The sequence below is a fragment of the Cricetulus griseus genome, chromosome 3 (assembly GCF_003668045.3).
Source record: "Cricetulus griseus strain 17A/GY chromosome 3, alternate assembly CriGri-PICRH-1.0, whole genome shotgun sequence".
Lineage (NCBI taxonomy): Eukaryota > Metazoa > Chordata > Mammalia > Rodentia > Cricetidae > Cricetulus > Cricetulus griseus.
In genome coordinates, this window is record NC_048596.1 from 139,113,116 (window position 1) to 139,134,352 (window position 21,237).

At 43.5% G+C, this 21,237-nt stretch overlaps 1 protein-coding gene across 1 annotated transcript in view; it reads right to left on the reverse strand.

Annotated features, from left to right (window-relative positions):
• The window catches only part of Atp10a (ATPase phospholipid transporting 10A (putative)), a 166,401-nt gene that overhangs the window by 87,200 nt on the left and 57,964 nt on the right, over positions 1 to 21,237 (reverse strand). The window contains exon 3 of the mRNA XM_027404730.1: positions 5,224 to 5,428. Within this exon, the coding sequence (XP_027260531.1) occupies positions 5,224 to 5,428 (205 nt within the window). The remainder of the gene's footprint in view (positions 1 to 5,223; positions 5,429 to 21,237) is intronic.

Below are 21,237 nucleotides of genomic sequence, written 5' to 3' on the forward strand. Positions count from 1 at the left end.
AGTTGAGATGCTTAGAAAATGCCTGTGGAACTGCCCATGCAAATATTACCAGTGAGCTAGACTTCCATGCCTGGGCCATGGAGGATCAGACACAGCTTCAGGACAAACCTGCAGGTCTGTATGAATGTCTGTCTGAACACAGGCAAAACCTGGACCTTTTTAACTTCCTCCTGACAGTTCAGGCAGAACTCCCTTACTCCAGGCACCACCTAGACTAGCAGGCTGGAAGATGGCAGGCAGAACATTTGTCTTTGCCTTATCTATTTCACACTGGTAACACAATGGGATAATCATTATTTCATAGGATTTATTTTTTTAAATAATGTTTGCTGTACTTCAATTGTAAAGGCATGTTATGATCTAGCATCTAAGAGAGCAGAATAAATGTGACTTACAACTCTGAATGCAATGTCTAGCACTGGGAATCCTTCCTGTATTCTTGGATGCTATCATTCAACTCCAAGCTTTAAACCAAACCTTTCCTTTTAAGTCAAAAGCTCCAAGTTGCCTTTGACTGAGGCTTTATGGTGGAGCCATCCACCCAGCCTGGATCCTCATCCTTATATCAGGTCTGGGTGGGATATGCCCATCACCTCCGATCTGTCTTATAGCCCTTCAACTATGCACAGTTTTATCCAATACTCTTCATTAAATAAGCACATTTCCACCACCCGGGGATTGTATAGTTTACCAACCTTCATTCTTGCCTTCAGATTAGGTTCAAGCCTCTGTTTCTGGAAGCATCCCTTGACAGCTGAGGATGAGCACTCTCCAACCTCAGGCCTTAACAGAAGCATCAGCAGGTGGACATGGGTTGGTCCTGTTTTCTTATCTTACTAGGCCTGGCATTGCATGAGCCACTCTCTCTCTCATACTGCCTCTAAACATCCATGATGTCTGAGAATATGTAGGAGAGGTGCTAACTTCTATCTTGTCAGTAGAGGGCGCTGGCGGAAGGTGGAGGAATAAAGGACTGCCTCCAGAGGAGGAAGGGAGTGTGTGTGTGTGTGTGTGTGTGTGTGTGTGTGTGTGTGTGTGTGTGTGTGTGTGTGTGTGTGTGTGTGTGTGTGTCCCAACTATTCAGCCCATTCCAAGTTTCCCCAGGACTTAGCCACACTTTCTTCATGATTCAGAGTTCAGGGTAACAAAAAGCAAAAACTGTGTAGGCTTTGTCCCAGGCGAGGCTGCTTCTCCTTACAACCTCACCTTGCCACCTATACTCACAGGCTTGGGCTCTGTGGGGTAACTGTCTACATCTATCCATCTTGAGTATGGCCTGCTGCAGCTGCCAGGGCTGTCCACCTGAGCAACACATAGAGTTTAGCATCCCTGGCTACCCTGGTATCCAGCAAATTCCCAAGCTTGGCAGCTCTCAATGACCCTCGGTAGTAGTAGTCATCCAGCAAGTTCTTACATTACAGTCCCTTAGTAGTCCCCCACCATAAGCCCATGGCAGTCTCCTGAACAGAAGGCTGTGACCATCTTAGACCTACTGTTTGCAACTGCTACCCAGCCGCCAGTCTTTACTACCTCATTTCACATCTGTGCTGGATGTGTAGCTGGGGCACCCTGTGTTCCCTTACTAGCACCACAAGAACACATAACAATCCTTGATAGGCTTGCTCTGATGTAGTCATGTGTGATTTATCTCCTGACTAGACTCTGATGACACAGTTATCCCCTGCCACCTGTTATTCTTAAAGAAACACAGATATGAAAATTACTTCTAACTTAAGTTTTCCTGCACTCTACTCCTTCCAACTGACCATCTACCAAACTGGTAAAACATTACTTTGAATCTCACATGAATCAGGATCCAAACCCTGGTCCATTCTTCATCTTTCTAATGCTTAATAGAAAAAAAAAAACAGAAACAAAAACAAAAACAAAACACCCCTAAAATAGAACTTACATTGTAATGCTGCCTTAGAGGCTTGGTTTGTCAGTTGTTGGGCATTTGTGGAAAATAAATACACAAATTTCAGAATTATAGTACCTAAGCAGTAATTCTGAAGGTGAAAAACGCATCAATGTGAGAATCAAAATGTGCGTACATCTTGAAGAATTTTGTTGTTATCAAAGAAACTTTTCCTGGAAAGTCAGCGTTATTTAGCTTTTAGTCTGACCCAATCTGTCTAGATTATGACTCAGTTCTATTTGCTTCCTCAGGTCTCCTGAGAGCAGTGGTTCTCAACCTTCCTAATGCTGCCACCCTTTAATACAGTTCCTCATGTTGTGGTGACCCCCAACTGATGGGGGATACCCTTCTGTATATATGTTTCTCTTATTGGTTGATGAATAAAACACTGCTTGGCCAATAGCCAGTAGAGGCAGGAAGATAGGAGGACTAGGAGATAAGGAGAATTATGAGAAAGGTAGGCAGAAAGGACACCATGTAGACCACAAGGGAGTAACAGGTCCAGGGCGTTCTCCGGTAAGCCAAGACCTCATGGAAATACATAGATTTATAGAAATGGGTTAATAATTAAGAGAGAGATAGCCAGTAAGAAGTCCTAGCCATCGGCCAACAGTTAAATGATTTTTATAGTGCCCGTATGTTTATTTGGGGCTGATGCAGCTGTGGGACCTGGCTGGACAGAAAAATCTCCATCTTCACCCAACCATAAAATTATTTCATTTTTACAAAATTACTTCATAGCTCTAATTTTGCTATTGCTCCAAATATTTTTGGAGATAGAGGTTTGCCAAATGGGTCTAAACCTACAAGTTGAGAACCACTGCCCTAGAGAGTGATAGAAAACACTTTTTGCTTGTTAGTTTTCCTGCTGTGACCAAACACCAGATAGAAAGCAGCTTGAGGGTTTATTCCTGAACTGCTACGGATACAATCTACCATGACACTCATGACAACAGACACGTGAGGCAGCTGGTCATGCTGTATCCACAGTCAGGAAGCAGAGCATGATGGATGCCTGTGCTCAGTTTGCTTTCTCGTTTCTATTCATTCTAGAATCTCAGGCCATAAGATACTATTGTCCATAGTGAAGGTGGGTCTCCGACTTCAATGAACCACATAATCCCTCACAGACACATGGTGATTCTAAATTCCAGGTTACCAAGATTAGCCGTCACTCCATCTTTGAATCTTAAGCATCCCACTTACACCTGGCTGATTTAAACAAAGCATGATGAAGCTATGAAGTGTCATGGTTGCTATTTGAGAAATGGGGGGTGGGGGAGTAGGTAAGTTCAGAATTGGAAGAGTGAACAATATGAAATGAATAAACTCTTGGAAGTTAGCTAAGGAGTCAGTCTTGTGGTGATCACTCCCACGGAACCAAATATGGACACTCTACCCCTGATTCTGCATATCATCATCTTTCCCTCAACCTGAGATACTCACACACGTTCACTTAGGTTTGCCTCATCCTCCACACAGTTCGGTACTTGTATGCTAGTCTTTGTATCCCATCCCACCTCTTCCTGCCTCCTGGTAAGAATTGGAAGGGGACTTGTGTCCCTTGCAGCTATCAATGCTTCAGTGTTAGCTCACCCATCCACCTACTGGTTTCCTGGAGACAAGGCAGAGGTTTCATGTTTTGGGACACAATGGGCCAGGTGAAAAACCTACATATAAGACTGACTGCCAAGACTTATTTAAGACACTGCCCTGCATGTGGATACACACAACTACCAAATTCAGGAAAGCATAATCATCAGGCAAGGTCAGAAATTGCATGGAGCCCTTAACAAACAAGCTTTGTAGCTTTCCTGGCCTGGAACGAGAGTACTTCATTTAAACAAACAAATGTTCATATAAGTGTAAATATATACACATATGTGGTACTTTGCATGTTCACACATATATATTAAGTTGTTTGTTTGTTTGTTTGTTTTTAGCAGTGTCTTTTTACATAGCCCACCTGGGCTTTGAGCTTTCCATCCTCTGCCTCAGTTTCTAGGCCAGTTTGGATTATAAACATACACCACTACATACAAGTAATTTTTAAATTATGTCTCTACAGTTCCACAAAAAATATTTGGTAGAAAATCAGTTTTTTGTTAGTTTGTTTGTTTTCCTAAGTCAAAGATAAATGAGGAAATTATGATGGAAACAGAAAAGGGCAAGACAGTAAGTAATACCGTAAGGCACAGACTTGTAAGAAAGTGGCATCCGTGGAGGCAGCTGCCTCGAAACCTCCAGCCACAGGTCTCAGCATTAATCTCCCTTCATGGCCTTCTAGGAGTGTGAAGGGGCATCTGTGGCAGGGACGGTGATGCTGAGTGAGGTGAATAGCAGAACACTGCAAGAGTGGGAGCCAGGGCTCCTATGCACTCAGGGATCCTGATCAAGGAATCACTTCACCCACAATGCCTGCAGTATGCTCATGTGGGTCCATAAACTATCAAACCAAGCCAGTTGCTAAAGCCAGCCCTGTGGACCCTGATTCTTAGCCCCCAAAGAACTCTATTGGGAAGTGGGTAGGATGGCTCAGAAGAAATCCCCAGTGACTTCCTCCCTCAAATGCTGGGACTCACTCCCTTGGGCCATCCTCAGTGCATTCAATGGCCAGACCTGAAAGAGTGACTCAGATAAGAAATGCAGGATAAAGTAGGTGGGGTCAGGAGGAGGCTTACCCACTTCCTCGTAGACATTTCCTGACATCTGGGGACTTGTGGACTTTTGTCTCATTATTTCACCTGGTATTAGCATTGAATGCCTCTACAGACTCAGAAGAGGAAACCCTTTTTGAAGAACACCTATGCGAAAGCCCCTTGGGGACTCAGCATTTCCTAGCCTGTTTGTGGGTAAAACCTCCCTGCCTCCTTTCCTACTGCTCACTCAACTTAAGTTGTTGGTTCACACATCTGAGGCAGAATTCAACTTTGGAAGCCCTAAGGCTGAACTGAGAAGGTCACTTAAGGAGACAATGTTCCCAACCTACATGGGAACAGGCTGTGACTCTGCTATGCTGCTATTTAGTGACCTCGGACACTGACTCAGTAAATGTTGACTGTTTCAGAATATTAACTCAACAATTCTTCAAAGTAAATATCCTTCTGAGAAACTCACTAAGTGTACACTACAAATCACCATCAGAAAGAGCCCCATCCCTGTGGGAGCAGGCTGACCACAGGCTGAGGCACGAAGATGCTCTCAGACCCTCAGTTTCTGTCTACTAGGAAAAGTGGTCCAGCCCAATAACCCAGGCTTGAAGGGAGACAGTTACTGGTGGTGCCCTGGGAATGCAGATTACTTACAAGCTCCGAGAAGCCTCGGACCACTTGTCGTCGCTTCAGGTTCGTCTCTCCATCCAGGTTAGCAGTCTCGATGTGGCACAACCCATCAGGGTCACTGGATGATAGCAGCAGAACATCAGCAGGTATGATCTCATTGCAGTGAAGACGGACAAAGTCGCCCACTCGGATTTCTTTCCAGTATCGAGTCACATACTTCTTTTCCTCCCTAGTGAGAGATTTGGATTAATGTGACTGGCAAGATCCAACCATGCTGAATTTGGCTGGTGAGTATTTAAGGGTCAATTAAGCTATGCCTACTTTTTCACAATAAAGTTATTTTCAAAAACAACATTAAGGCTATATATACATATAATTATTTGAAATGGCCAGAATAGACAGAACCATAGAGACAGAATATGAATTCAAAGCTACAGTGGTTGGAAGATAGGGAGATGAAAACTGACTGCTTAATGAGAAGGGGGGCTGTTTCTGGGCTGACAAAATGTTCAGGCACTAGACAATGGTGTGGCACTCAACACTATGGATACTATACAGACCAATGGCTTCATCACTAGAAAATATTTAAAAGAACCACTCCCAGACCCGTGGCCCCAAAGAATAGAAAGCAAAGGTTCAAACAGATCATCTATGTTCATTATGTATGACATCAGCCACAACATGGAATCAACCCCCTCCTCCGACTGATGGATTGGCAGACATATATAGCACACATGCAGTGGAATATTACCCAATACGTAGGAAAGAAAGCTAGAACACAGGTGAACCTTAAAGGTCTTGTGTTAAGTGAAGATTAACAAACAGACTATATAATGCCTCCTCTCATGAACGACCTAGAATAGGTACACATAGAGAAGAGATTAGAATTACCAGCAGCTGGAGTAGGAAAAAAAAAAAAAACTGACACAGCAAATTATATACTTAAAATAGTTACAATGGCAGGTTCCATTGCGTGTCACAATTTTGTTTTGTTTCAAAAAATGTAACTTAATTGTAATGGTAAACTTTGCATTTATTTGCCTGAAATAAAAAAATATAATTAAAAAAATTTAAACCCTGTGAAACTAGATTTACATTGCAGTGGTTTAGAAAGACATGGGGTCCTGAAAAGTGCTGGCACTGGTGCTCCTGCAAGGCCCAGAAATGATCGCTAAGCAATGCCATATTTCACTTCTGGGTCTGCAAAATGGGTATGAAACCAGATCCATCCTCCCTACCTAATCAAGATGAAGCCCATGACACAAGCTACAGTCACCAACCTCAGCAGCTTTCAGAACCTGCTGGTTGGGTCATTCACATGACTGCTGGAAAAACAAACCCATTAATCCAACACAAAGGTCGTTTTTTGTGTTGTTTTGGGTTTTGTTCTTTCTTTTTATTGGGGATTGTAGAATTTTTTAACATCCCCATTTTTATAAGTTCATTTTTTTATATTGCAATCCCCATTTCCCCTTCTCTCCTCTCCTCCCACTCACCTCCCATCTGCTCCTTGGAGAAGGCAAGGCCTCCCCTTGGGCAGTCTAAGTCTGATAGGACAAAAAGGTTGTTTTAACACTTTCTTGAAGGTGGGTTTAGCCATTTGGATGTTAAATATAGAGTGTAGATAGCTGACTGTGAATGTTTTCAACTGTCTTAGAGTCCACACTGGATTGGAGGAAATCCCCACAAACGTCAAGGGCTGCCTGCTACAAGTGGCACCTTCAGCTTCTCCCCGGCTTCTCTTTCCTTTCTCTGTACTCTCATCTGTCTGTCTGTTGCCCAAACTGGCCCCAAACTTCCAAGCTCAAAGAACCCTACTTCAGAAACTCAAGCAGCTGGAACTGCAAGTGCACACCACCACTCCTGAACCTTCTTCCATTTTAAGCCTCTATTTTCTTGTGTTTTACTAATTCAAGATCCACCAACCCAAATATGTTCAAAGCACAGCACTGGTCATTATAATAAAAGTAAGATTTAAATGCAGCTTCTATCCTTGAATATAAATGCTAAGAGACAGACACATGCACTAGAGAGTACTTTGTGGGCTGTAGCAATCAAGTCCACATAGTGGATCACATACCCCACACAGCAAAGTGTGTTTCCATCTAGTTCCACTGTAATGATCATGTAGACCTATTATGTTTAGCCCAGGGAACTATATGGCCCACTGGTAACTCTAAGATCCCCCTCAAAACCCCCAGAAATGGGTAGCTCTGAGATAAGGCACAGAAGGGACACTCCATCACCTTTCTTACTTGTTAATTACCAGTCTGATTGCTTCTAAACATGGAGAAATATGACCTTGTTATCAAATAAATTAAATATGTTAAGTGCATTTACAATTCTTTTTCCAAAGGTAAGACCCTGAGTTTATTATCATTAGAAGTATTTGCCTTTAATTTCCCTTCTTCATCAACACTATTACTGGGTTTCTACAGAAAGTGCAAAGCAATTTAAAGACATTTTCCACCACAGAGAATGGCAGTAAATGTCCTCAGGTCCATGGGTAAGGCTTTGATCCAATGGAACCCCCAGATTGGGGGTCTTGGGACCCATTCCAGGATAGGAAGCGGAAAAGCTCAGAGGTATCATCTTTTTTGAGTTTGTACACAGTATACAAATTCAGAGAGCTTAGCTTTGCCTCCCCATTAGAGCTCGCTTTTATTTAGAACAGTAATAGAGAGGGGCATGTGCATACCGAAGGAAACTCCCCGTCAGAGCTAACCAATAGGGGCACTATAAAGAAGCCTCCTGAGGACCCAGCTCTAGATACCTGGCTACTGCAGCACATTGATTAATACAGCACATCATTATTGCAACAAGCTCAGCTCAATGCCAGACTTCTGCAACAGTGTGCTAAACGGATACCATCACATAATGACATGAGAGCTGTTGTAGTGCCACGGTGTAGTGTATAACTTCAGGTCTGCTGCGATGTTGCCACAAACAAAGCTGCTGTGCTGCAAGCTGCTTTAGCACACCAGAGGTAACCATACGCAGGATATGATATTAGATGGTAAGTGATGATGTTGCTGGCTTGTCTGTTTTCTCCACTACCTGCTTTTATTCTCTTACCCTAGTGCTGGGGAACCAAGCCCACAGATGCTTGTCTACTGAGCTAAACCTCCAACCTCTCTGTGATCATTTTAAAGCACACATCTGGTTATAAATAATATTTACTATAAAGCAGTGTGCTGATTCCTTTGTCATCAGATTCACCCACCTATGGTCACTGTTTCTGTCTCTTGAATGCATCAAGATACCACATGGAGTGATCAGCCTAAGTCTTTGTAACTATAGGTGGGCCACTACAAAGGTCCCGCAAGAACAAGATGGCCTGATGATGCCTGTGTGTGAAAACAACCCCCACTGTTAGGCATTGGGTGACTACCTCCCTCATGACCTTGAATCCCGATTCTCTAATTGGGAACAGTTCACAGGCTGAATTGCCAGAAAAGGGTGGGCAGAAGAGGCAGGTTGGGTGGAGGCAACACACTGTGTGTTTTATCCACATTTGTGCTCTACAGGCTCCATACCACGGCACAGGGAAAGCACTACAGAGAAAGCAGAAGTCAATCCATCTGATGGCACCTGGGCCTCTTAGGAGTACTCTTCTTGAGGCTTTGACCTGGTGACCTACTTAGGTCTACTTCCACATTCCTCACGCTTCTGTGTTCAGTGCTCAAGTAGCTACACATTCCACCATTTTTCTCCACAGCAAATGTCCCAGAGGTCCTAGTACTCAATCTCTACAGATAGCTTCAATCTAGTCTCCCCAGGAAAAGCCACTCTTTCCAGGAACCAGCCACAGAGCTGGACTGGTGATATAGCTCAGTGGTAAAGAATGTGTCAAGCATGCATGTGGTCCTGGGTTTGATCCTAACCCACAAAAAGAAAAAGAAAATTAAATAAGTAGTAGGGGGCTTACAGAAACTATAGTCCTCAACACAGTAGATGACCTTATAGGAAGTTTAGAAGTGACACTTTTTTAAAAAGAATACCATAGTGAATTCTTTTTAAGGACAGATGCTACCTCTATATGGCAGAAGATTCCAAGATGACCCTAACCTGGTAACACTGGTTATACAGGATCATTCTACAAATGGGCTGGAGTCAGTTACACCCATGGAAGCCAGTAACCAATCATTGTGTTGTAAGCTGACCCATGGGGCAGCTTCCAATGGGAGGTGGATCTAGATATATGAGTATTGTGAATCTATGCCTGATGTCAGAGACAAGGATGTATACGGATGACAAAGAAGGGGCCACATGGCCAGGACCTAAGGGTGCAGCTCTCACTCGCCAGCCAGCATGAGAATCTGATACCTTAGACTTTCTTAATCATTTTTGTTGTTGTTGTTGCTATGAGTGAATATCTTAGACTGGATAATACATAAACCACAAAGGTTTCAGTTCATGGCTGTGGAAAGGAGGAGGTTCAAGGCCAATGGGCAGTGTCTGGTGAAGGACAAGTAGCACATCTGCAGACATACAAGCCAGCACAGGGTATAACAGAAAGGGGATCCAAGGACTAGAGCCAAACCAGATTTTGTGAAAGACAGTCTAGAGACAACCCAGTAGTTCCTTAATCTGTGGGAGAATTCAGTGTCTCGCCTCTGAGTCTCTTACAGTAAGGATTAAATTTCCTTGCAAGTTTTTGTGGGATCATTCTAATCATAGTCCAAACCTACTCAATGGGAGGAGGTGGACAAGAATACCTTTTCTTAAATGCAGAAGCCTTGGAACCTTCTATGTGAGGTCAGCTCGTATTTTCTGCCTGGCAAGACTAAGAGCAGAGGATCCAGCTAATCCCTGTAGGGCATAGAAAGTGTGAGATCATGTTTGTGTAGTGTTTAGTAGCTTACATGTGTGATATTTATTATACAGTCATAAAAAACAACATGTTTATCACTAATTCCTATACCAAAGGCCAGGGCCTTCTAGCTCTCCCTCTCCCTCCTCCCCGCTATTTTCTTCCTTTTTCTTCTCCAATCTTCTCTCTCTCTCTTTCTTCTCCAATCTTCTCTCTCTCTCTCTCTCTCTCTCTCTCTCTCTCTCTCTCTCTCTCTCTCTCTCTCTCTTTCTGGCAGCCCCATAGTCTATATAAACCAAGCAATGAACAAGAAATCTCCCCCAGCACTTAGTTTTACAGTATCTATGCCTAAGAAAGATCTACCTCATGAAACAGGAGTATGGTCCACCAGAGGGTGACATGACATATAAACAAAAGGCTTTGACGGTGCACACCCTTGGAGTGTGAGCTAAAATCATCATCACCTCAGAGGATGATAACCAGCTCTTCCCTTAGCTGAGGTCTCAACTCAAGAAAGCTAAAATCATCATCACCTCAGAGGATGATAACCAGCTCTTCCCTTAGCTGAGGTCGCAACTCAAGATTCATCATGGGCCTAATCGAAGACCATCAACCCAAGAAGAGTTCAAAGAACACTTAGGTAGAGAAAATGTGTGTGGTTCTTGAGACTCATCAACTATCAGTGGCAGGAGAGGCCATAGACACTAGAGGATAACCTACTGACACTTTTCTAAACCACTGTAATTTCTAGCTATTCTAAATACTTAACCCTTATACTCACAGATAAATCACTTCTAATCAAAGAAGTTTCTTTTTGCAATAAATGGAGACCATTACAGAGACACCAACTCATCAAACTGCAGAGAATAAGTGACTGTGGGGTATTCGGCCCCAAATGATACATCTGCAATGCAATCCTTACACAGGAGACACAGGGGAAACTGGAAAAGAGAAGGTGGGAAGGCTGGAAGCTGGAGCACCAAGACGCCTGCTGCAAAACAAGTGTCTTCTAGACATGAAAAGGAAGTTGCACCCATTACATCTCAACAGTATGGAATCCTAAACAAGACCTGCATAATGACAACACCAGTGGACATGCCAGTGGTGATGAGAGACATCTTACAAGCCCTCACCCATAAACGAAGAGCTAAAGGCAATCAGTGACAGAGGAAAGAGAAAGAATCAATTTTCTTCAGTGATGAACTCCCTAATGGGTTACTCAGTCCTAACTAGTCATCCCTAAATATAGGAGCAGCACTTAGTGGATCAGTAGGGGTTTTGGTGTTGCCATTGTTGGTTTGGGTTTTGTGTATGTGCATGTATATATATGCATGTAACAATAATGAAGAGGTCATGAATTTGAGGAGTTGGAAGAAGAGAGGGAGGGGTGGCAATGAAGTAAATGTTGTGCTCACGTACAAAATTCTAAGAAAAAATTAAGTAAAATAGGAATAAAAACAAGAAACAAAGAAGAAAACAGTGAAAGAGTGTCTTCTGCTCAAAAGAGCCAGACCTAAGATCACCGGCAAAAACAAGTCCTTTCAAAAGAGGCAAAGGCGCTGCCACCCCGAGAGTTGGGTAGAAGCCTGGCCTGGCCAGCCAGCCACAGATCACCTGGATACCTGCAACACTGCTTTACGGTCTCTGTTTGCTCGGCTGGAAAGTAATGGTGCTAAACACATATGAAGGAATCTGAGGCTTCTGCAGTTTTCTTCAGGAGAAAACGCATTAACTCTTTATAATCCATCGCATATAGTCTTGCTGTTCTCATCTGAACCATTATTTGTCAAACGATATACTTTGGTATAAGAATTTGGATGATCCACTCAGCAGGCAGACACAGGTGGAGCTCTGTGAGTTCGAGGCCAGCCTGGTCTACAGAATGAGTTCCAGGATAGGCTCCAAATCTACAGAGAAACCCTGTCTCGAAAAAACCAAATTAAATAAATAAATAAAATACATACATACATAAATATAAAAAATAAATAAATAAAAAATAAAAACAGTACTAAAAAAGAATTTGGATGATCAATTTCATTACAGAAAAAATAAAACAAGGTCTCCTAATTCATCACTTTGATCATTGGCTTAAGCTTGGTTAAAACTACTTTACTCATAGAAATCATGCTTTTGAGACTATTAAGTATTCCAGAATTTAAAGTAATTGCTCTATCCAGCTAAAAAGCACTTTTACTTTAAGCCAGGAAATTACTGCTTTGTAGTTCTTCATAAATTCAAGATTGAAGCTTTGGTCAGGGATGTATTTGTCAGGATTTCCATTCATTGTATGAGTCTCATGGCTCTCTAGTGTCTTCATGGTAAGAGGGGTCTCTACTGTGCAATTTACTCATCTCTCTAAAGTAGACAAGGTCTACTTATAGAATTGAACATGGGGGAAAGTATAAGAAAAAGAGAGACAGCTCATCTCTAATGTCAACATGACTGGATTTAGAATTACCTAGGAGACACACCCCTGGATGTCTGTGGGGGCTTTCTAGAGATGTTTAACTGAGTTGGGGGAGACCCTTCTTGAGTGTGGCTGGTACCACCCCATGGCCTGCACTCACAGCCTGAATAAAATGAAAAGGGCAGAAAGCAGCACCAACAGTCTTCTCTGCCCTTCCTGACAGTGGATGCAACATGACCAGCTATCCTGTTCCTGCTGCCATGGGCCTAAAGCAACTGTCTCCCTCACATTGCTCCTACCAGGTGTTTATTACAGAAATGAGAGAAGTAACTAATACAGAAAATGACAGACTACCCAACTACCTTTCTATTTCAATGCATTGCTCTCAAGGGGATTTATATTTGGGCTATTTGCCCATACTTTGACCTCAGAAGTAAAGAAATAATATTTTGCTTTGTTTCTTTGTTTGTTTGTTTGGTTTTTTTGGGGGGTGGCTTTTTTAGTTTTTAAGAGAAAGACAGAGTTTGTTGTCTCTCACAACCAATTAATACCTTGGCAGCTTATTGCTGTCCCCTGTAAATGAATGGTCATTATAATTATTTGACTTGTCACTATCCCCATGTTCAGACTGGTCTCTGGACTTATGAATATAATGGTTTCATCTCTTAAACTCTTTCTAGGCTACATGGGAAGATGTAAGAATAAAAGGCACTCACGCTTCTGACTTGGTAGTCAGTCAGCATTCATAATGTGACAGTCATTCAAGTTTTATGGTGCTGCTATCAGCACAAAGAACCCTGAGCTTTTGCAATGGCATGCTGTCCACATTTCTGAGAATGCCCATAAACACTACATGGGTTACTAATTTCTGGGGTGTCCCTGCTGAGACCCCTCAGGATGCTCTGGGAAGACAGGCAGAGGTGAGCCTTGAGCACAGGGTTAAGGAGTGCAGAGAGGACAGACAAGCCTAGTCTGGAGCAATGAAAGGCCAAAGGCAGGTTCATAATGATGCCATGGTTGTGGGCAGCTGGGAGGCACTATGCCATCAAATGAAGCCCAGTGGGTAAGGGATAAGCCCACATTTGGAAGGTGAGCATAGGGTTCTATGGTACCCACCCATGTCCCATGGGTGCTGAAAGCAAGAGAATCTAGTTACTGTACATTCTGCCCGGAAACCCTGTCAGGGGGAATGCAGATGGAAAACAGTCCTGGAATGTGTGCATGGAATGGCCACATCCTCTCCCTTTTGGAAACTGTGACTCCCAGCAGTTCACCATGGACACAGAGGGTCATCTTTGTAAACATTCCTGGCATTCATTCATGTCCCCGGAGACTTACTCAGCACTAAAACACATCAGACTGTTTAGTCTCTCAAAAGACACAACTGTTCTTCAAAATTGCCCTCTGTGCAAGGGCCATGGGGACTCCAGAGCCACCAGCGCTTTTTATCTGTGGTCTAGAGCCAGCACCAGCTGGTCTAGATGGTTTACATTGTTACTTTCTCTCAACACTGAGACTCCATCATTTTAGTACTGGCAGGAATCACAAGCAAGCAAAAAAAAAAAAAAAAAAAAAAAGGCACAGATCCCTCCACTCCATATCATGCAGAAGCCACCACACCATGTCCTCTCCAGCCTGCATCTTGGGAAGCCCTCTTGTAAATTCCCACTTTCAGACAGAGAAATGGATCCTAAAGAGACTCAGCAGTCCAATGGTAAAAGCCCATATTACTTTGGAATCCTTGACGGCAAAGGAGGTTTGACCTTGAAAGCACAGGCCATCTGATGGCCTAAAAAAAGAACATCCACAAACACTTTGGAAAATGCTAAGCAAGAAACTCTACCTCCCATGTCCATTTGAAATTGTGCAGCCAGAGACCATTGTGTCTGAAAATACATTTTGCTATGCACGCTGGAGCAAACATTGCAGTGTTTGAGAGGCACAGAATGGCAGTTTCTAGTGCTTTTATCAAAATGCCTACACTTTTATAAACAATTAGAGGAACTTCATCCAAGGTCAAAGGACACCAAATTAAAGATTGGGCTATAAACTGGCACATATGCCCTCAATAGGCCTGAGCAGACTCTGAGATTAGCCATTATTCCTGGGACCACATGTGTCCAGAACCATCTGAGCTGTGGTTATAGGACAGTGCTCTGCTGTGGCCTCTGGCTCTGGGCAATTCCCTCTGGTGTTGTTCTCGTTGAGGAGAAAAGCTGGTTTCTCTCCTGGCCTTAGGCTGAGCAGCAGCTCTGAGCCCTGCTCCCCTCCTAAGACAAATCACATGTCACTGCAGGAAGAAGCCACAGACAGGTTTGTGTCCTGTGTGGCACAAAGCTACTTTACAGATTCTTACATGACCCTTTTGAAGGACATATTTATAAACTACTACACCTCTGATTTGGAGCAACCGGTTATTGCTAATGAGGCCTCCCACCTGCCTCATGCTTTCCCTGAAGGTCACAAAGCCCAGATGCACATAGATTCTCACCTGAGCTGGTGACTCATCCCGAGTCAGGCCCTCGGCTCTCAATGCCTAGGCTGCCTGATCTGTAAAAGAGTCTGAGCTAGTTCAGACCCTTAGCAAGCCCGCCCCTTCACACCAGACCCATCCCCGCCCCCTTAGCTCTTTACTCCTACCCTGTACACTTGCCCCTATCTTGGCACTGTGAAACTAAATAGGGCCATGGTCATGCTGGACTTCACTTTGCAGGCTGCTTTGCATGTGACTTTTCCCTTATATTGCCTTTGAAGTAGGCGTTTCATTTTAACTAATAAAGCCAGAAACACCACAAGTGAGTCACATCTTACATTTGACTTCTGGTATGGACTTAAAACAAACGCTAGCTAGTACATTGTTTATGAGAAAGACAACTACAACTGTTCACAAGATTTCAATGAAATGAAGTACACAGGCACAATTTCAACATAATCAGATAAATATGACTGCATGGCCAGTGTCTTTTCTTTATCCCATTTCATCACAGTCTATGTAAAGGCAGGGGTCTTTATAGACATCACGTAGGCTTCTGGTCTCTGTCAGTTTGTATTTCCTGCTAAGACATCCAGGGTTAGTTTGGGCATATTGCCACTAACGTGGTTACATTTGTTAAACCAACAAAAATGCGTTTGGTCAAGCATACCTGTTTTATAAGCAGTCAGATGCACTTTATCATCTCCAAAGTGCATCATGGTCAAGCAAATTTAAAGGTTATAATGGGGTGGGATCTAGTAAGGCCCACAGAAGAAGCAACTAAGAAAAGGGAATGCCCACAGAACTAAACCCACCTCTCAAACAGCCCCCCTGAGGCATCCCAAGCACCCTGAAACAGACTGTTCTTTTGGCTCGCTGAGGGGGCTTTGCATAGTCCTTAAGCAAACAGAACAAGTCTTTAAGACATAAAAGTACAAAAATTCAAAAAAAAAAAAAAGGCTGCAGAATGTGTGAGGGGGTAAATACTTGCAAAAAGTGATTGCCAGATCATAGGGATTTACTGATAGGAGACACGCTGCCATCATGTCAGAAATGGAATTCACATCACAGGGAAGCAATCTTTCAGTGCAGGATGTGAGAATGGCTGCCGAGTCCAGTCCATCCTGGATGCTGAGTTCTCATAGATCCACACACAGCATGTACTCCACCTGCTGACCCTGATGAACCCATACCCATGATCTCTAAGCGTGTGCTGATCTGGTCCCCTTGAAGATGTGCTCCCAATTTGCAACCTTAATCTGCTCCCAAATAAAACATTTTTTGCTCTATCTCAACCTTGTCTATGATCTCTTGGCTTACAGAGCATCAAGAAGTAACTAGTGGAGAGGGCTCCAGTGTTTATAATAGGAAATAGAAAATCCTTTCATGAGATTTGTTTTCAGATGATGGGCAAGTAAACAAGTGGTGTATGTGTAAGTGTGTGTGTGTGTGTGTGTGTGTGTGTGTGTGTGTGTGTGCGCGCGCGCGCATACGCCTGTTTGAGAGGAAAGCAGAGAAACAAAGAAGTAGAGATGAAGAGAGAGAATCAGGAAGAAAAAGAAACCTGCACTATTTAAAATTACTTAAATGCTGTATGTTCTCATACCTCAATAGACAGGGAATTAGGAAGCCCAGAATAAGAGATAACAGCTTTAAAGGGCTCTGCAGCTTCAGCACTGCTGACATTCTGAGCCAGGTAGTTCTGTTCCTCCCAACCCACCCTCCCACCTCCCACCTGGACTCCCAGAACTGGATATATTGAATTCAGGACTCACACGTCCTAAACTGGTATTCTACTGCTACTGCGATACAGCCTCTGTTTCTTCTTTTAATTTTGTGACTCACACTAAACTACCCAGGGTAGCTTTGAACTTGCCATGTTCCTGCCTTGACCTCCACAGTAGCTCGGAGCCAGATCATAGCTGACTGCAGGAAGCTGTATGCACATCACAGGACATCAAGGAGCACCCATGCATTTAAAAGATGCCAGCACCCTTCCCTCTCACTAGAGAAGCCAACTGTAGAAAGTGCCAAATGCCCCCTGGGCATCAGAATAAGCCCTGGTGGAGAGGTCTTGCATCGAAGCATACAACCCAGACACTCTGGAAAATGAATTATGAAGCAAACATTTACAGAAACAACATATTTTAAAAACCATGTAGGTGAGAACTCATCACTGAAACAGAATGGTCAAGAGCCAAAGGAGAAACCGAGCCAAATGTGCTTTGTAACACCCAGGATGGATCTTCCTTCTACCACAGCTCAAATATCTGCTCTTTCAGCACCATGAACTAACTGATTCAGAGTCCAACTTGAAATCACAGGCAGTCAAAGACGATGCTTGGAGTGGCTCTTCTGAACAGAGCCTTCCCAAACTACTAAAAATACCATCACTTAAACTATCAGCATGAAATGTACTTTCTGATCTCGCATGTAATCTTTAAAAGCTGATCTCACAGAGTTAGAGAGGGAGAAAAATGGACGCCACCAGATGAGAAAGGTAGGGGAGCTCAGAGAAGAGAGCGGTGGACCCAAGTTGGTGGGGAGGTTGAAGGTTGGAAAGTTTGGTAGCTATGTGCTAAGCTATAGTTAGACAAGAGAAAGGAATGCTGTCTCCTACTGCATAGCTGCATGGCTCTGGATGACAGTGACATATACTTCAAAAATGCGAGGAGAATGGACTGAACTTTTCACCACGGAGAAGTGATAAGTGAATGAGGAGTCCATATACTCCCTCTGAACACAATGTATTCATTATCAGAACATCAGATAGTGCCCCACAAATACAACTTTTACATGTCAATTAATAAGTAAATAAAAATAGGGAGGAAAACCACATTTCCTAAGTTATTTTCTATTACATGTGTTATAAAAGCAATACACCAAGATGAATGGGAACGCGGAGCATGGAGGCACACATCTACAGTCAATGGGGGAACTGAGGCAGGAGTCTATCGAGTCTCAGCCCAGCTTAGGCTACAGGACAAGACCATGATGCAAAGGACAAAACAAAACAAAATAATGGGGAATGCTGGCTATCCCAGGCTGAAGTCAGAATGTTCTATACAATGTCCCAGCAAAGCTTGAGCAGACACGAGGGCCCTTGGTACTTGGGGAGCAGGCTAGGAAGTCAAGTTTCCCAGTCCAAGAAGAGAGCAGACTAGACTGCTTAAAGACCACAGTCATGCACTCCAGTGTGGCACTGACCACTCAGGTTAAATGACTATTTCCTAGGAAATATACCTGCCCAGGAAAGCGAAATGATACCTAAGTCAAGATTGCCTACAAACTGTCCAAAAAGTGTTTTAAAACTTTTTGGACAGTTATTTCTAATGTGGCTGCTCTCCTGGAATGGAGGAATTCTCAAAACACACTCATCCTTTGGTATCCACAGGGACTGGGCCAGGATCTCTGTTGGATGCCCAAATCTACACATCCTTCGAGTTCATCCGCACACCTCTTTACTTTTTTTTTCTTTTGCTTTGTTCCTGTTTTGATCAGCTGAACTGTGGGAGCATTTATATGTAAACTAGAAATCTTTCTCTGTCTTTTCCCCTGTGAATATTTTTCTATCAAACTATGATCTCTTCCCCGCCTTCCTCCCTGCACACCGCATTCTTCTCTTGTAATTTGTGCTTGTAGCATGATGCATGGTCTTATATTTGTATATCATTAAATAACCTGATGTTTCTGGGCCCAGTCTGGGCTGTTCATGGTATTTCCTAGCTCCCTTATTTACTTTATTGGGAGGTGAGCACAGAGCGTTTTCCTTAAACACATTTAAATGTTTAAACCACCTGAAACTCATTTTTACGATACCACAAGAGTGAGGGTCTCATTACTTTTCTTCTTGTTGTGACCAAATGCCTGACAAGGGGCAACTAAAGGAAGGAGCGGGTTTTTTGATCCCTGGTTTGAAAAAGGGTGTAGCCATTCATCATGGTGGGGAAAGGAAGGCAGCTGGAGGATAAGATGTGGGAGGTGGCGGGCACATTATGTCCACAGTCTGGGTGCAGAGGGCGGGCAGACAGGAAGTGACTGAACTATGGCCTTCAGGGCATGCCCCACAGTAACCCACTCTCTCCAGTGAGGCTCCACTTAGTAAAGGTTCCTAAACGGCATAATTGACTGAGGACCAGGCTTTCAAACACTCAAACCTAAGGAGGAAATTTCACACTCAAACCACAACAGTGCCCAACACATTTTTCCTGGCCAACACATTTTTCCTGGCCAACCAGCCTTTTTAATGCTAGTTATGAAGCCATCCTTTCCCCCGGTGAATGGAAATACCCCTCTGCTCTGCATAGAATGATGTGGGCTTGTCTGCAGTTTCTAGTAGTTTCTGTCTTTTCATGTCAACACCACACTTGTTTGACCAAACAGCATTACTGATCAGCTCCACCATTATCCTGGGAATTGGGAAGAACTTTGCTGCAATCTGACTGAAGCTCCCCGCTCCCTCTGGGTAAGACAGCCCCAAGGTTGTGCCCTTGAGACTCAGAGCATGTGACGGAAAAGCTTCTATGTTGCTTGCTTAGAAATATTTGTGAGTCACAGTGGTTCCAGTATCTGGTAAAAAAATAAAAATTGGTCTTTGTGTTTTAAACCTCTTGGCAATACAACCCTCCAGGTGGAATGGCATAGCATATGTACAGGCTTGAGGCTGTTCTTCAACCAAAACCACTCACTTCCAATCCACCAATGACAATCTAGGCGCTTACCTTCTCCCCACAATCAAGAATTAGACATCATAAAAGTAACCTCTTTTCAACAACAATGACAACACAAAGCTTTCTAAAAAAAAGTCACCACAGCAATATTTCCTGATAATATATTTATTACAAATGTCCTAAGTGATGATCACTCAGGGTCCATAAAGAAACACTCTCATATCTTGCTGGATGCAGACACTACTGTAAAGGGGTTGTCACAGGTGAACTGAAATGTCCCTCTAGGATACAATTCATCTCGGTGAATTCCCATGCAGGGCCAAGGAAAATGGTATACCGTCTTAAGACTTCTTCACACCTTAAAATACATTTTGTAGCTGAATGGGGATGTGGCTGAACATAGTTTGGAATGGGGTGGTAATTTCTTCAGGGGCACAACCTCCTGGGCTTGATCCCTACATCTGTAAGAAAGCAAATGCAGTTTTCTTCATAGAAGTCTGCTGAGTGCTCACACGGATTTCAGAGACTTAGACTTAACTGGGGCAGTGAGAGGGTGAAAAGACTCAAGGGGAATAGCTGGGATTGAATGGTCTGTACTCTGCTGTAGAAACCATAGCTTGGTTTTGTTTATTACAGAGACTTGTATAAGGGAGTCAGGGTTATTGCACATGGCAAAACAAGAAGGCAGTGTTATTACACATAGAAAACCAAGGAAGCAGGATTTTATGTACAGGTAGATCAAGGAGGCAGGGTTATTACACAGAGAGAAACAAAGAAGCAAGATTATTACATACAGCTGGGTTAAGGAGACAGGTATAGCTAGTCTCAGTAGAAGCAGTCTCTGGAGAGGAGTCATTTGCAGGCCATAAATACCCCAGGAGGAGGAAGCTATGCAGGACATTTTCTGCATGCACTACAACATCCACACTTGGACCACATGGGAAAGCTTTGCCATTGCCCTCTGAGCCTCACCCCCAAGGAGAAGATGTTGCCATTTTCTCCATGAGTCTGAGACTCTCAAGTCCTGGACATGCCAGTGCCCATGTTAACAGTGCACATTCACTCAGGACTGAGCTAACTCAAGGCCTCTTCCTCTCCTTACATAGGTCCAGCACTATAACTGTTGCATTTATTCCTGTTTTTGCTCCATTCTGTCAGAGGCACTTTCATCACTCCCCCTTCTAAATGCTCACTGCCTTTTTGTAAATATTCCTAGGAGATTTGGCTTCTCTAGGTGTGAGTTCCATTACCTGACTCCACGCTCTCCTGAAGCCTCCAGGAGCCATGTTGTTGACAGTTACTGTTCTTGCTTACCATGTCCAGGCTTTGACCGCTTTCTAACATGATGCCAGGTTCTTTCCCAACGCAAGATGAAGTGGCTTTCCAAGAATAGAAAGCTGGAACTTCCTCTTGGTCTTTGTGGCGAAGAAGAAGGGGAATCATCCCAGGGACAGAGTGGCCTAGTCACCCTTCCTTGTACCTACCCCAGAGAGAGTCCCCTAACCTCTGCAGATCTCAAGAGTGAAACCAAGGCACCCCCATGTGTTTTGCCCCCGAGTGTTTACAATCAATAAATCTGACTGGTGCTGCCCACAGGCCTGAATGAAGGAAGGTCTGCCCCAGAAGCTTGGACACATGGCACCGTAGGTGTGTAGTGCAAGGAGGAGAATGGTTA